Here is a 16,215-nt window from a genome sequence, read left to right as displayed (position 1 = left end):
AAGTTTTATATATTTAAAAGTAAAAGGTAAAATACATCTAAATTCACTAAAATATTAATAAATTTATGTTTTGGTCACTCAATTTCAAAAGGTTACAAAATGATCACTGAACTATTCAAAAATTTTCATTTAAGTCATTGAGCTATTAAAAGTTTTTGTTTAAGTCACTGAGCTGCTAAGTTTTTTTTTTTAAAGTCTGGCTAATGGACTCCAAGGAATGATTTAATGGTCAATCTTTAGATCCAAGTCAATCTGACGTTAAGTTTGAAGGTCAAAGGAGAAAATTATTTAGATTTTAGTTTGCAAATTTGTGATCTTCAAATCTATTCCATGAAAAAGTTGAATTGTAGAAGAGAAAGGAAAAAAAAAACTTTTGATTGGTGCAGGTAGTGCAAATAGAGAAGGACATACAACAATGATTTTAATGGCCCAATGACTTAAATGAACTTTTTTGAATAATTTAGTGATTATTTTGTAATTTTTTTGAAATTAAATGATAAAATATAAACTTACTAATAATTTAATGACCTTTGGTGTGATTTACCTCTTAATTTTTTAAGATTTTATTTCACTAAGTATTAATGAAACTTAATCATGTTATTATTTAGGTTTAATTCTGAATTTAGTCTTTCTACTATATTAAAAGTTGAAATTGTATCCCTCTACATTGATTCTAGTTCAATTACTTTTATAATGTTATTAGTAAGTTCAAATTGATAACGTCCTTAGTTGTTGCCTTCAAATTAATGACATTAATGTTTCCTTTTTCTATTATCTGTTAGCAAAGATACGTAGAAATCCATTTGATAGTAATTACACATAAGCCAAATGTTTAAAGCTATTGTAAAAAACATTCCACGTCACAACTTCAACAATAATTATTATCAATTTGGACCTAATAACATTATAAAAATAGAGAAATTAAATGAAACCAAATAAAAATCTAACTCTATTTAATATATTGAAAATAGGGAGTAGATGCATTTCTAAGCTTATATTCTAATACAATCCATGAATAAACATGCATACATACATACATAGATAAGGTTATTGGGGCATCCCAAATATCATTCATTTTTCTTAATCTTAGCTTCACTTTCTCCACTATATGGTGCAGCACTGTATGCACGGCGTTGTACCACAGAGAAAACAACCATCTCTATGCAAACTAATGTGTTTTGAAGAGCTTCTTCAATGTGCTCTACGTGTAACCAGTGATGATGCGATTTAATGAAGCCCATTGCTACGAGTATGTCCAGTACCACTCCCTGCATGTCGCCATTGATGAAATTTCAGAGTAATAATCATAATTCAACAACAAATCATTGACACAGCAAGGGCAAGTTAAAACACACGATGGTGGTTTCGGACTCACTCGAATATAGGTTCATGTTTGACAGGGACGAAGCAAAGAATTCGGCGTCAAAATAAATTTTAAAAGTTTGGGAGATGGTAAAAAAAATTATTTGCAAAGGGCTTGAATTTGAATACTTTATAAATGAGAGGGACTAAGTTTGATATTATTAAACTTAATCAAGGGGGGAAAAGCACTTGCTTACCCCTAACTATGCCCCTAGTGTTTGATATTCTTAGATTTTCAAAGTTTTTATGTTTTGCCATGTGCGGAGAATTGTATCTCATATCCATATTCGAATATTTGTCAAACATTTGAATATGAGTTTAAACTTTAAAGGAAACATATCTATCAATTGGGTTGATTGAGTTGGTTTTGAGTTCGGGTCAAATTAGATTAGGTTGATTAGAGTTTTAAAAATTTCAAGTCATTTTGATTATGTTCAATTTGACTTCAAATCATTTAGGGTTTGGTTCAATTTTGATTTCGGATAATTTCAAGTTTGAGTTGCTTAAGGGTTCATTTTATTTAGGTTTGAGACTTGGGTTGTTTAGGGTAATTATGAGTTGAGATTATTTTGGATTATAATTACTTTTAAGTTCAAGTCATTATACATTCAAATTATTTTAAATCTGAATCATTTCAAATTTAGATTTATTTGAGTTCAAGTTAAACAAATTCGAATTATTAAACTTTTATGATCTAATTGGATTTGAGTTTAGATTAATCAAATCAATTTTTGAGTTCGGGCTAAGAAAAAAACACTAAAAATTCGTGTAAAGGATATATAGGAGAAAGAGAACAAAGTATTTTTACCTGCCAAAAGCAAAAGAAAACAATCCCTTTGATGCACAAGAACTTTGCAAGTGGCTTGTGAGGTGCCAACTCCTTTGCAAAAACATGGTAAAACACCACCAAAGAATACAATGCTAATGAAACAGATACATTGAGGATGATTGTCAATGTCCAGCTCAACCATGAAGGATAAACCCTAAGGGTTTGCAATGTTATCATCAATATCGAACACACCGGCCGGACCGGATTACGACGAATTGCCATGTCCAGTACTTCAAAAGCTTCAGCGTTCGATGGTTTAGCTTAACTGTGCGAGGCTATTGTTTCGAGCAACCACGATGGGTAAGAGATTTGATCAATAATGTAACTTGTTGTAAGCAAGACCATATCACTTTAAAGGAGTTAATTCCACCCCACGTTTTCAAATTATGACTCATTAAGGTATTAGTATTGTATAATTATGTCTTTCCGTCGGTTTAATCATTAGACTGGATGTTAAATGGGAAAATGACATCTCCAGTCTTTCTCAATTTTGAAATTGAACAAATTAGTCCCTCTAAAAAAATTGAAGTAATTTAACCCTTGTTAATTTTGAAGCGAGCAACTAAGAACAATTAATCTCTGTGTTAATGTCTTCTATCAATTGTACATAATTTTGATTGGTATAATAATAAATTTAGCCTTCAATGCTTATATATTTTGTCATTTTGGCTTTAATTCTAAAAAAAAAAAAAATTCAACCTCAACATTTACACAAATGTTGCTGGATAAATTTGTAAAATTAGGATCAAATTGACAGAATGTGTAAACTTTGAAGGCTAAATTTGTTATTATACCAATCAAAATCATGTACAGTTGATGGAAAACATTAACGGTTGTGATTAATTGTCCTTAATTTCTCACTTTCGATATTGATAGCGATTAAATTGATTTGATTTTTTAGAGGGCCAAATTTGCTCAATTGAGAGGGATTAAATAAGTCTTTTTACCATGTTAAATGCTAGCATAACTCTGACATAAAGCATATGTATATTAAGTAGATCAAATTGTAAACACTTGTGTACCTACTACACGAACAATTTAAGCAAGACAGTTTAAAAAAATAAAAAAACTACCTCTCCAAAATTTTATCATTGTTTGTTTCATTAACATGTCAGATTTAAGTGTATATACAAAGAGTACATCTGTTTACAATTTAACCAAGTCATATCCAAATGTTAGATTTGATTAATACAATATTGATATGTGAGGAGGATGAATGCAATTAACTTATTTAAAATTTTACATACCTGAAAAAGGGTCATTGGAAATGAATGGTGAATCTCTCTTCCTTTGATTTCATGAGGCACAATATTTTTGCTAATTGATATGTTCAAGTAACTATACATCAAAGACAAGAACTTTGCAATCACCTAACACCACATTTCACAAAAAAACAACCATTAAAATTCACCTATTGTTAATTTCAAGTTTGATTCTTGTAATTGGAAAAAATAATATAAAAAAAAGTTTAACTCGATTTGACTCGATTCTGAGTTGACTCAAATATTAAAAGATGCAAGGATTAAGCAAAAAGGGGCACTCACCAAAGCCTCATAACATTCCTTGATTGACTCCAACAATGTGAAGAACTCTTTGCTACCACGAACATCTAATAACCCTACAAAGGAAACAACAGCATAAATAGGAGCCATAAGTATAATAATCACTATAGCTTTTTGTTCCTTTGGGTTTTTCCAGTGAAACAGATGTTGTGCTAGAAGCTGGAATGTGAAATGCAGTGTAAGTAACACACAAAACCCAGATCCCATTCGAGTGATTTGCCCACGATTTAAATGGCTCAAATCCATGGTTTTTCAGCTAAAAGGAAAAACCCAAACCAAGAATCTGCAAAAACAAGAAGAAATTGAAATGAAAATCAATGAAAGAGTAAGAATAAATATAGTGTGAATAATAGTACAATAATTGCAGCATCGAGCATTTACTTACCTATGGTAGACACGTTTTTAATGGAGAAATAAACACGGTGTCGACTTTGATTTTTCAAAGTGGGGGCTTGGGGGTTGATTATCAATAGTGTGGGTGAATTTGATTTGAAATTGTGGATGAATATAATTATGGGTCCTTTTCAGAAAATTAAATGTGATGGATAAGAGGAGATTTTTGAGTTTTATGAAACTCCCTTAATATTGGCAGATTCTCGCCATACACGTATTTACTGGTGGCAACATTCTGGACTTCACTGAATTTTTTTTTGGTTGAAAATTGGAGGATCAATGTGATGAGCAATAGAATGAGTTACTCTTTTGTGGTTCTTGGGTAATAATAATATATGAGATTTTTTTTATTAAAAATGGGATTAGTTTTTGTCTCATCTATTTAAAAATAATAAATTAATTTTTATATATTATATTAAAGAATATACTAATCATCACTTAACAATAGAATGAATTAAATTTTAAACAGTAAAAAAGATAGAATACAATTTGACTTGAATTTCCATGATGTTTTTAGAGTGTTTCTTGGTGTTTTTATTTTGAAATGAAATTTTATTAATCATTCAAATTCCAACAAGTGTAAAAGTCTTGGCAATGACAGTTGACTCCAAATCATTTCCATTTGACAACTATGTGTCTCATAATTTGTTGATCAACTCGTATAAACGGTGAAATAGAAAAGTAGAGAAGATCGAATATAAATATTTTACATGAAAAACTCTTTTGAAGAGAAGAAAAATAACGGGCAAATGAGGTTTTAACTTTTCATCACTACATGAACAAATAAACGAGAGTACAATATAGAAAAAAATAAACCTAAATGTACTAAACATATAAATCCGAACCCCGAAAACAAAATCTTAACTTGGGAACAAAATTCTCTCCATAATTATCACGAAAATCTCATAAAAACTCTTATACGATTACATCTTGTTACTCTAAAAAAGCACCCTAACTGATTGGCATGTCAAAACAGAGTTCTAATCATACTTCAAAGTCTAACTAAGAAAAATAGTCCTGCTTGAAGTCTAAAACACGACTGCCAAATAGGAGAACATGTCGTAACATCGTAACATGCTGGCTCTCCTCATCACAACGTCAATGTCGCATTTGCCTGGAGTTTACATCGCGTTGTCCCGACCAACCCTCTCTTCTCATCACAATGCCGGCCTGTTTTGACCTTTTTTAACTGTTCGTTGGTTGCCATAAATACGTAATTCAAAATTGTTTTCTTTAGCACTTACAAGGTCTTTAGTCAGCAGAAATTATAAAGTACACTCCAAGAATGTAGGATAGTACATATGAAGATGACAAAAAATCTTTACAACTTATGATATTCAAAGAGAACAATTTCGATTTTGTGTCTCGTGACACGCACGACAACAGTGTGAAACAAAAAAACGCACAAACAGGGCGGCATAAAAAAAAATAGAAAGCAAGTCCCTCAAATACGCCATTGCTGGACTTCAAAGTTTCAAGCATTGTAAGTCTCGTTTGGTACGTTACAAGCACTTTGTTTAGAACTCTCCTACAGTTTTTTCTTATGCAGACAAATGAAACAATACAAAAACTTCACATCTAGCAAACATTTGATCCCATCTCTTCTTAATTCTGTATATTGTTCATATTTAGTAACCCATATTTTTCATCACTATTGTCTTGCAAAGTTCCCCATTTGTTTCCTTAATCAAAATTTTGCTGAAATACTGAATCATGGATATGAAAACACCATTGTCGTTGGCTTTAGTTTTCGTATCGGTTTTCGCGGTTTTCTGTTTCGATCATGCACTGTCTACCACAGTCACATATGACCATAGGGCACTGGTTATTGATGGCAAGAGGAGGGTATTGCAGTCTGGTTCAATCCATTATCCCAGAAGCACCCCAGAGGTTGATTTTATACGTGCATTTGATGGCTGATGCTTGTTCTATTTGTTATGATAACATGGATTGAAGATTTCAGGTTTGGCCCGAACTTATTCGGAAATCAAAGGAAGGTGGATTGGACGTGATTGAGACTTACGTTTTCTGGAACTACCATGAACCAGTCAGAGGAGAGGTATATGCAGTAGCTTCAATGTTTGTTACTTTTACTATGAGAATCTTATCTTTTTCGTAGTGAATGGAGTAGGTTTTAAAGATGGTTTATTATGCTTTAGAGTTTTATTACCAAGACCTTTCTTGTATTACAGTGTAGACTGTATTCGTATTTTGTAATACAACACAAATTCTACAAACGTATCATGTCCAAAATCGTCATGAATGTAGCCTTCTAACATGAGTTTCCTTTGAACCATTAACCATGCCCTAAAAACTACCCTTGTCATAAGCATGTTGGTAAATATAATGTTTGGTTTTTTTGGGCAGTACTACTTTGAAGGTAGGTTTGACCTGGTGAAGTTTGTGAGAACAGTGCAGGAAGCTGGCCTTATGGTTCACTTGAGGATTGGTCCATATGCTTGTGCTGAATGGAATTATGGGTCTGTAATATCATTTTCACTAGTTATTTTGCTTTTGTCTGTCAAATCTCTAGATTGATCATTTAAATTATCTCTTGGCAGTGGATTCCCTCTTTGGTTACATTTCATTCCTGGGATTCAATTCCGAACTACTAATGATTTGTTCAAGGTATTTTTTCTTCTGTGTGTGTGCATGTCTCATGTAGACCATTGCAGGGACTTAAATTAAAATGGTGATGCATACTAGGCCTTTTCCACCTGATAGTTGTTATCTCTACAGAAAGAAATGCTGCGTTTTCTCGCAAAAATCGTAGGCCTAATGAAGGAAGAGAAGCTTTTTGCATCACAAGGAGGGCCTATCATTCTTGCTCAGGTGATTTACTAATATATAATCGAATAACTCGGTTGTGGACCATTCAGTTGAATTCATGTCTCATACAGTCATGTACCAGGTTGAAAATGAATATGAGCTTGTGGAATAGGCATATGGGGTTGCAGGAGAATTATATGTCAATTGGGCTGCAGAAGCTGCTATCAGTCTTAATACAACAGTGCCTTGGGTGATGTGTCGACAAGAAGATGCGCCTGATCCAATCGTAAGTTAAGGTTATGTATAGCGCGGTACATTATCGGTGTATATCCGCTTCATGTGGTTGATGAATTTCAACATTTATCATGCTCAGAAATTTGTATGATAAGTTGACAATTTACATCAACCTTTTATAATGAGAATCTGTATGCAGATAAACACATGCAATGGGTTTTATTGTGATCAGTTCACTCCGAATTCTCCATCAAAACCAAAAATGTGGACCGAGAACTACAGTGGATGGTACTGTCCCTTGCTATGCCATTGAAACCAATGGTGATTATAAATTAAAAGTGATACATCTTAAAACTTGATAGTGTAGGTTTAAATCATTTGGATATCCAATTCCTCATCGACCGGTTGAGGACCTTGCTTTTGCCGTTGCACGTTTTTTCGAAATGGGTGGAACATTTCACAACTACTATATGGTGAGTTGTATCTAGTTCTTTTCTTCTTGTTCTGCTTTCAACCTGGCAAACACGTGAAAGATATCTATCGGTCTGTTAATAGGATGAACATGTTTTCTGTTTGCTGAGCTCTGCAGTACTTTGGTGGAACCAATTTCGGGCGAACAGCCGGAGGTCCTCTTGTGGCAACAAGCTATGATTATGATGCCCCAATAGATGAATACGGTGAGATTTCTATTATATGGTTCATGTAACACTGATATTTCCTCTTCATATTCACTCATTGCCATGATCATCCAATAAATCCTATTCCATTTCAAACTACATTAGCAATACCGTTTTCAATGTCCATGCAGGTTTTATCAGGCAGCCGAAATGGGGACACCTATGCGATTTGCACTTGGCGATTAAGCACTGTGAGGAGTATTTGATCAGATCTGATCCAACTCACCAGCAGCTTGGTCACAATCTAGAGGTAAAATTTTACATGCTTCAACATGTAAGATGTAAGCTCATCGTAGTATCTTTCGGCCAAAGCAGCTTTTTTGGTGCAAATTCTTCTCTGCATGTGCATCATCAAAACATTTTTTTCAGGTTTTCATGCCATTTACTTGCTCATATCCATACCTTCTTTGTTCTCAACTTTGCAGGCACATATCTACTATAAGTCCTCCAATAAATGTGCAGCATTCCTTGCAAATTATGACAGCGAACTTGATGCAAATGTTACATTTAATGGAAACTTGTACTTCCTTCCGGCTTGGTCTGTAAGCATCCTTCCAGACTGTAAGAATGTCATTTTTAACACTGCAAAGGTATTTCATGATCTTTTCCTTTGTTTTCTTGCAAATTGTTACTTATAACTATTTGTTTGATTCTAACACATATCTCCTTACGGTTTCCAATCGGTATTATGCCGTTAACCTTGTTCCTGGCACTGTTTATCTTGATTGAAGGTTGTGTCTCAGAGAATTTTGGCTCATACAACAACTGCTAATAAGTTAATATTGTCAGCAACATCATGGAGCTGGTATATGGAAAAACCAGGTGTTTGGGGCAATAACTCATTTACGGAATCGCGTTTGTTGGAGCAGATTAATACGACAAAAGACACTAGCGATTACCTATGGTACACAACAAGGTAAATCACTGTTATTTATTGTTGTAGCAGATTAATGTTCAATAGAGTAAGCATGGTTGCTGCGATAACAATACTACATTCTAAACCAGAAAATAAGCAGAAAGGAAAATAAGCACAAATCAATAATGACATAGTACATGATTATAGAATTTGTGACCTTTGTTTTTGATAATGCTTCATTGTATTGGCAGTATAAATATCATGCCTGTTCAATCGAAAGAGGTCTTCCTGCTTATCGAAAGTCTGGGACATGCGGCACTTATTTTTGTCAACAAAAGGCTTGTTGGTAATCATTGTACTTATAGCAGTTGAAAATACACTGTCTACTGCTTTTATTCATCATGTTTGATGTTCTCATGTTCAATCCCGACATCTGTACACGCACTATTCAATGCCGACTTCGAAGCTGCAATTTTAAATTGTCACTAGTCTTTTCATATGATGTTCCTTTGATCTTTCTGCATTTTTTACAGCTTTTGGATATGGTAATCATGATGATGCCAGCTTTTCAATCAATGAGAAAATTAGTCTTGTTCAAGGGAACAATACATTGGATATTTTGAGCATGATGGTTGGTCTACAGGTATCGAAACTGTGACTTGATCATTGTTCTAAATATTCAGTTCTAAACCCTCTTTCTGCTTTAATCTCTGCAACTTTCTGGAGCATTTCTAAATCTTAAGGCATCTGATTAAGATGTCTTGGGTATCATGGATGGAGGTTTACCAACTTTAACTCGTTTTCTACTTCTATATGCTTCAGAATTTCGGTCCATGGTTCGATGTTCAAGGGGCAGGAATCTTTTCAGTGGTTCTAATTGATCCATGGAATAACAAATATGATGTTTCCGCTGAAGAATGGACCTATCAGGTTAAAATCTGCAGACCATCATGATCTAATTGTATGTTACTGTGTTAAGAAGACCTTGTATTGAAACGGTGTCAATCTCTAGTAGTTCCAAAATGCCTATATATTTTTTCATTTTATAACCGAACACTGCGTATTTGGTTCCATCTGTAAATATATTTTCTTCCCTATGAGTTCGAGTTGTGATAAGAATGTTATAGCAGCCAATGAGCAAAGGAGTTATGTTCGGTTCAGTGTTATAATGCTGTTAATCACAATTATCAGGTGGGCCTTGAGGGAGAATACCTTGGACTAGATAAAGTAATTCATGCAAATAGTTCACTGTGGATAAAGGGGAGTGTTCCACCTATCAACAAGACATTGATTTGGTACAAGGTCAGCTTCTTCCCCACTTCAGAGTTATTCCATTTCACTGAAGCATTTTGGTTCTGTTATAAACCTTTTATTACCATCCCCTGATGTTCTGTTTAAGGTTTCTTTCCTTGCTCCTCAAGGCAACGGTCCTTTGGCCTTAAATCTCACTAGTATGGGGAAAGGTCAAGCTTGGGTCAATGGACAGAGCATAGGCAGATACTGGCCGGCCTATCTATCACCATCCCAAGGTTGTACCGAGAACTGTGATTACCGAGGAGAATATGATTCCACAAAATGTCAAAAGAATTGTGGCCAACCTGCTCAAACATTGTAAGTTTTATGAATACATTCGATTCAGATCCTATATGTGAAGTTCTGGGTTTGATATATCCTTGCTGTCCAGATATCACGTCCCACGCTCTTGGGTTCATCCTGGTCAGAACCTATTAGTACTTCATGAAGAGCTTGGTGGTGACCCTACAAAGATTTCAGTACTGACACGAAGCGGTCAAGAGATTTGTTCATTTGTATCGGAGGATGATCCTCAGCCAGCTGATTTTTGGATACCGAACATGGGCTTCGGGTCTCGAAGTCCCGAAGCTCAACTGACCTGTGAACAAGGTTGGCACATTACTTCAATCAACTTTGCTAGTTTTGGATCTCCACAAGGAAATTGTGGTGCGTTCAGTGTAGGGACTTGTCATGCTAACATTCTATCAATCGTTCAGAAGGTAAGAAAGAACCTTTCTTTGCTCTCATGTATATGACCTTTTGGTAAAAATATCGTAGAGGCCCCTATACTAGAAATCAGATTACATTTTTCCCCTATTTACTAAAAAAAGATAAATTAATCACTATACATTAGATCAAAGAACAAATTGATCTTTTTATTAAAAATTTTATCCATTCCTACGGTTAAAACTAGTCCTTTTATGTTAGCATGATGTACACGTGGCACATCACGTATCAATGTCTGGTTATCCCATCAATTACACTAATTTTTAACAAAAAAAACCAATTTGCTCTTTGAGCTAATGTACGGGAACTAATTTGCTAGTTTTTTTAATAGAGAGAACAAAATACAATCTGATTCCTAGTACTTTTATGTTACCTTTCTGTATTTGTGCATAAGAGAATCTGTAACTAGTTGAGCAAGTTTCTCAGGCATCCTTGGTTGAATTTGTAGGCTTGTATTGGTGAAGAGCAGTGCTCTGTACCTGTTTCCACCGCAAACCTCGGTGACCCTTGCCCTGGTGTGCTGAAAACCCTTGCCATTGAAGCTATATGTAGTGACTAAAATCCCATACCATCTTTTTTTTTTTTCATATTTATAAGTTTTGGGCTGAACCAAATGCAATGGATAACACAGAAACTAGTTGATTATATCTTTTCTCAAGTGCGTGCCACTTCAAAGTAATAAAAAGCTTTCAGAACATATCAGTTTTTGACTTTTGCATGATTTTTATTTTGGTAAAAGATTAAATTAGGCCACAAGGACATCAGGCAAAATAAACTTCATATACATGATTCATAAGTGTCTCATTTTATCATAAAATACAAACCATTTCCCCTCTAGAAGACAAGGCCCTTACCAGCAATCATGGAACAAGTAGTATCTTCCCGATATGTGCACTACTTTCCATGAGCCGATGAGCCTCCCCAGCCTCGGATAAGGGAAAAGATTTGTAAATGATAGGCTTCACCTTGCCTGCTGCAACTGCAGGCCAAACATTCTTCTCCACTTCAGTGACAACCATTGCTTTGTTTTCGGTACTTCTTGGTCGCAAAGCAGCTCCTGAATAAGAAAATATCAATTTACATAAATCTATAATAGTCTATGATCTGAAAAGGGCATGCTTCCAATATGCCCACTACAGTCGTAACGATTTTAGCAGCAGATGCAACATATGTAAACATTACATGAAACTACGAGCAGTACAATTCTCTATTTCAGGAAAATGAAAGCATTGAGAGAGGTGGGTGAATCAATGGAGATGCATGTTCTTTGATTTTTTTTTTTTTCTTTATGTTCTCTATTACCTTGCACCGTGAGGCGCTTTGGAAGTAAAGTATTTAGTTTAATTTCAGTGACTGCTCCACCCTGGAAGCCAATAATAAAAAGCCTTCCATCAAAATTTAAGCTGTCAAGGTTTTGTTGAAGGTAGGATGCTCCAATGCAATCCAGAATTACATCAACACCTGCCATGAGACATTCGAGAATTTAAATTGGCTGTGTAAATGCTGAGAAGATGTAACTATAAAAACTCGGGACCGTACCCTTCCCTCCAGTTTCTTCCTTAGCACGTGCAACAAAGTCCTCTCTCTTGTAATTGATGCACACATCAGCTCCAAGTTTCTTGCAGAAAGCCAATTTTTCTTCACTCCCTGGAGATCAACATGACCACATCTAAATATAAGAACAAAATGAAGACATGAAATTTACTATAGAATCAACATTGTAGGTGGACCTGCTGTAACCAATACTGTTGCTCCTTTGTTCTTAGCTATCTGAATTGCAAAAGTGCCAATTCCACTAGAACCGCCATGGACCTGAAATCCTAATAGCAGTCAGATTACATCTCGAGCGATGGATGGGATCATATATTATATAGCTACATGAACAAGTCAGGTCAGGCATCGAAATGTTTGTTAAGGTGAAGCACTAAATTTCAGTGATGGTCTCTGTGGATAAATGTCAAGACAAAGAACTACTAATTAAACACTCAAGCACTTGAACATGGACCTCGCACCTAGAATATACTAGAATGAAACTCATGTAAGCTTCTAATCAAAAGATCAGCTGACGACTCGGTAGATATTAGAGGTGAAAATTGGCACTCGGTAGATATTAGAGGTGAAAATTGGCACATACTGCTCGATATACAAGATCCTAAGCTAATCAAAGATGACCATTTTGATTAACTGAGATTACACTAGCGATTCAATGATGCAGTATCGAACTAGGCCGACATTGAATGACATATAGACAACATAGTGGATATAGAGTTTTACCAGGAAAGTCTCCCCAGCAGATAAGCGACTCATCATAAAAACAGTGGACCAAACAGTACAAGCAACTTCAGGTAAACCAGCAGCATCTTTGAGTGAAACACCAGGCGGAATTGGTAGTACATGTCCACCATGAACCGCCACTTTCTCAGCATATCCACCTCCATTAAGAAGAGCACAGACCTGCATATAATATAACAAGCAAAACCCATTGAAGTTCCATCCCCATAAAATATAGCACAATCCCAATTTCACCAAAAAAGAAAAAAAGTGGATCATGCATATAAAAATCACACCTTTTTTCAGTAAACCCACATGAAATATACTTGCTAAAAGTGGGATTTTTTGGATCACCTGATCTCCAACTTTCCAGCGAGAAACATCCTTGCCAACAGCTTGGATTGTGCCAGAACATTCAAGACCAAGATAAGGACTTGCACCCTTTGGAGGAGGGTAGGAACCGTTCCTTTGGAAAGTATCGGCCCGGTTCAATGCGGTGGCTTCTACCTTGATGAGGATTTCATCGTCTTTGATCTCTGGGTCATTTACTTGTTGCAATTGCAGCACCTCTGGGCCACCTGCTGTTGTTATCACCACTGCTTTCATGTTTGCTTCTTTCAATTCGGCTCTGTAATTGTTTGGTTGATGAAAAAAATGGGTTACAAGCAAAAATGTGAAATAAAAGAGAGCTTTATCTGAGTAAAAAGTCCATTGATAATTAGATAGAGGTGCCGGTTGCAGGTAAAAGTATCACTTATGCACAAATGTGTGCAAATTGATATAAAAATAAAAATACCATCCGTTCTCCCGTTAAAAACAATTATCCCAGTGTAATTGATAAAATAATTTGATACACCTGTCATATGTATCACATTGTAACGTGTATGAACTAATTTTTTATATTTAAAATAGAGGCGAAAATAGAAATGTTATTTTAAGATTAAAATTAAATTTTAATTTTTATGATAGAAAAAATATAATTTTATTATTTGAATAACTTATATCTTTATTAAATCGAATTTTTATCATATTTAGGGGATCAAACTAGTTTAGATTGTAAAATTTAAATTGAAACCCATTCAAAATGAGTTGAACTGTCAACTCATGAACACTTCTATTATAAGTATATCAACTGTCAAAACTAACATAATTAATAATTTAAACATGTTTTCAATTATTTTGAAATAGTAAAAGATTATTAGAAAAGAAGCTGAATATATTAAAATATCTAAAATAGTTAAAAAGGGAGTAGATTTCAACCACGAGAGAATAATAACAAACATAATGGAAAGGCAACGAAACGCCATTCCTATCATATCACAGTCGGCTTGGGCAATTCATATCAAGGAAGATTTCAACATAATAATGGAAGGTTTAGGAAATTACTAGTGCTAAGGAATGTTTTGGTAATAGCAGCCAAAAAAGGCATCTCACGTTGTACTCCCAATCACAAAGATAGATTAAGAGGGTGCGTCTTAGGATAGGAAGAGCTGTTCAATTCATTGGTCTCATAAACCACTAATGGATGATATCAACACATTGAAGGACCTAATTCAAGTCATTGATCGGTCTAACCAGGAAGATGACACTCTGAGGTGGACGATAAAAAAAAGCTAAGGCTCTAATTCATCAGCACAATCCATAGTTTTCCTTAGTTTAGAGCTTCGTTCTTAATTTCTTTTGGATTTTCCTTTTTTTTTTCATATATATATATTTTGATCTTTGGTTAATGTATCCAAAAAAATTCTTTTATCGATTTAACCATCAATTTAGATATTAAAAATCAGTTTAGATCAAAGTAGACAATATTTAAAACATGTATATCAAATTTTAAATATGTATGTATTGATTATATGGATAGTTTAGATATAACGAGTTAAAATAACATTGTTAAAAAAATTTAAGAAAGTTAATTCCTTTTCTTTAAAAGGAAATAAATTAGATCAAAACTATCTACGTAGTAAGTTTTCATGTGTTTATAATTTAATCCAAGTTATTTAAATTTTTTTATTTGTCATATTTGAGAATGCATTTTAACACTTAAATTTATTGATAAGCCAATAAGAAGACTTGACTGATAGAATACTAATATTTTGAAAATTCAATTAAAAGGGAAGACAAATTTTTTGTGTTAAAGGCCAAGATAAAAATTTTAAAATTTTATATTAAAAACTTAAATTAAATTATTAGTTTTTAAGAAGGGCCAAAATTGTAATTTTCTTCATTTAACCAAGAGACTAGAAAGGCTTAAAACATATAAACTTTTGGAAAGCAAAAATAAAAAATTGGTTAAAATATATCATAGATCTTTGTACTCTTCATAAATTTAAAATTTAGTTCATGTACTTTTATTTTTAAGAATTCAGTCCCTCTAATTTTCAGATTTCAAGATTTAGATCCAATTATTAACATTGTTAATTTTTTTTGTTAAATTTGTTGACTTGACATTTTAAAAAAAAAGTACTCATTTGGTAGCAATATAATTAAAAAATTGACATTGTAATGAATCTAAATTTAACAAAATTTTAACAACATTAAAAGTTGGACTTGAATTTTAAAAACTGAAAAGTATAGAGACTAAATTTTAGAAATAAATGATTAAATTTTAAATTTAGGAAGTGCATAGAGACTTATGACATATTTTAGCCTAAAATTTTTTCATTTAACCAGAAGAAAAAAACACTGGAATTGAATCATTAATTTTATGGACGGGCTAAAAAAATAATTTTTCTTAAGATTATATTTAATGCATTGTCAATGCATGAAATCTGTGGATCATCATATACCACTGTTCGCCACGTTACTAATAAATCAAATAAAAAAAAAGTTGAAAGAATTTTTAATAAATATTTAAAATTTTATTTAAAAATAATTAAAATTGATTGTAATTCATTTAACCAAGGGACAAAGGCCCTTCTCCTAGCTCCATCCCACCTCTACTCCACCACCGAGTTTGGGACCAATTTAGAATTTAAACCATAGTTCCAGGACATCAGTAGAAATTAACCCTAATTGGAAGGCACCCCATTATATATGGAACAATCTTTGGCGTAGCAACTTTCATTATCCTGACCCGAAATTCAGACGTAAACGAAATTCAACTCACCCATAACTCGATGCAATTGCTTACAAGTATCAACTTAATTAAGGCCATACCATTTCTTTCTTTTCCTTTTTGACATATATAGGGATAATTATTTGACAAATATTAGGTGAATTTTTTTGGTTTCGCAAAGTTACGAG

The 16,215-nt window shown here is 33.7% G+C and overlaps 2 protein-coding genes and 1 pseudogene across 2 annotated transcripts; 1 reads left to right on the top strand and 2 right to left on the bottom strand.

Moving 5' to 3' along the window:
* Positions 1-926: 926 nt before the first annotated feature.
* Positions 927-4,282, bottom strand: LOC107925250 (transmembrane protein 184 homolog DDB_G0279555). The gene is given in 6 exon segments (XM_016855893.2): positions 927-1,268; positions 2,171-2,392; positions 2,395-2,466; positions 3,439-3,561; positions 3,736-4,036; positions 4,139-4,282. Coding segments are annotated over 5 exon segments (882 nt in total). The 5' UTR covers positions 4,000-4,036; positions 4,139-4,282; the 3' UTR covers positions 927-1,067.
* A 1,063-nt stretch (positions 4,283-5,345) lies between these two features.
* Positions 5,346-10,486, top strand: LOC107925248 (beta-galactosidase 8-like; annotated as a pseudogene).
* A 914-nt stretch (positions 10,487-11,400) lies between these two features.
* Positions 11,401-13,749, bottom strand: LOC107925249 (quinone oxidoreductase PIG3). The gene is made up of 6 exons (XM_016855892.2): positions 13,327-13,749; positions 12,976-13,155; positions 12,432-12,513; positions 12,241-12,348; positions 12,004-12,162; positions 11,401-11,758 (listed from the first exon to the last, which is right to left on the bottom strand). Exons 1-6 carry the CDS (start codon positions 13,576-13,578, stop codon positions 11,562-11,564), a joined length of 978 nt encoding a protein of 325 aa, XP_016711381.1. The 5' UTR covers positions 13,579-13,749; the 3' UTR covers positions 11,401-11,561.
* Between the last annotated feature and the right edge of the window lie 2,466 nt (positions 13,750-16,215).

Source organism: Gossypium hirsutum, chromosome A10, assembly GCF_007990345.1.
Source record: "Gossypium hirsutum isolate 1008001.06 chromosome A10, Gossypium_hirsutum_v2.1, whole genome shotgun sequence".
In the NCBI taxonomy this organism is placed as follows: domain Eukaryota; kingdom Viridiplantae; phylum Streptophyta; class Magnoliopsida; order Malvales; family Malvaceae; genus Gossypium; species Gossypium hirsutum.
The sequence above is the reverse complement of the archived record's forward strand: the minus strand, read 5'-3'. Positions and strand labels throughout refer to the sequence as shown.

Coding starts and splice junctions, on each gene's coding strand:
- LOC107925249 (XM_016855892.2), bottom strand. CDS start 13,578: ATGAAAGCAGTGGTGATAACAACAGCAGGTGGCCCAGAGGTGCTGCAA. Junction 13,156..13,326: donor GCTGGAAAGTTGGAGATCAG/GTGATCCAAAAA, acceptor TATTATATGCAG/GTCTGTGCTCTTCTTAATGG. Junction 12,514..12,975: donor CTGCTGGGGAGACTTTCCTG/GTAAAACTCTAT, acceptor TTAGGATTTCAG/GTCCATGGCGGTTCTAGTGG.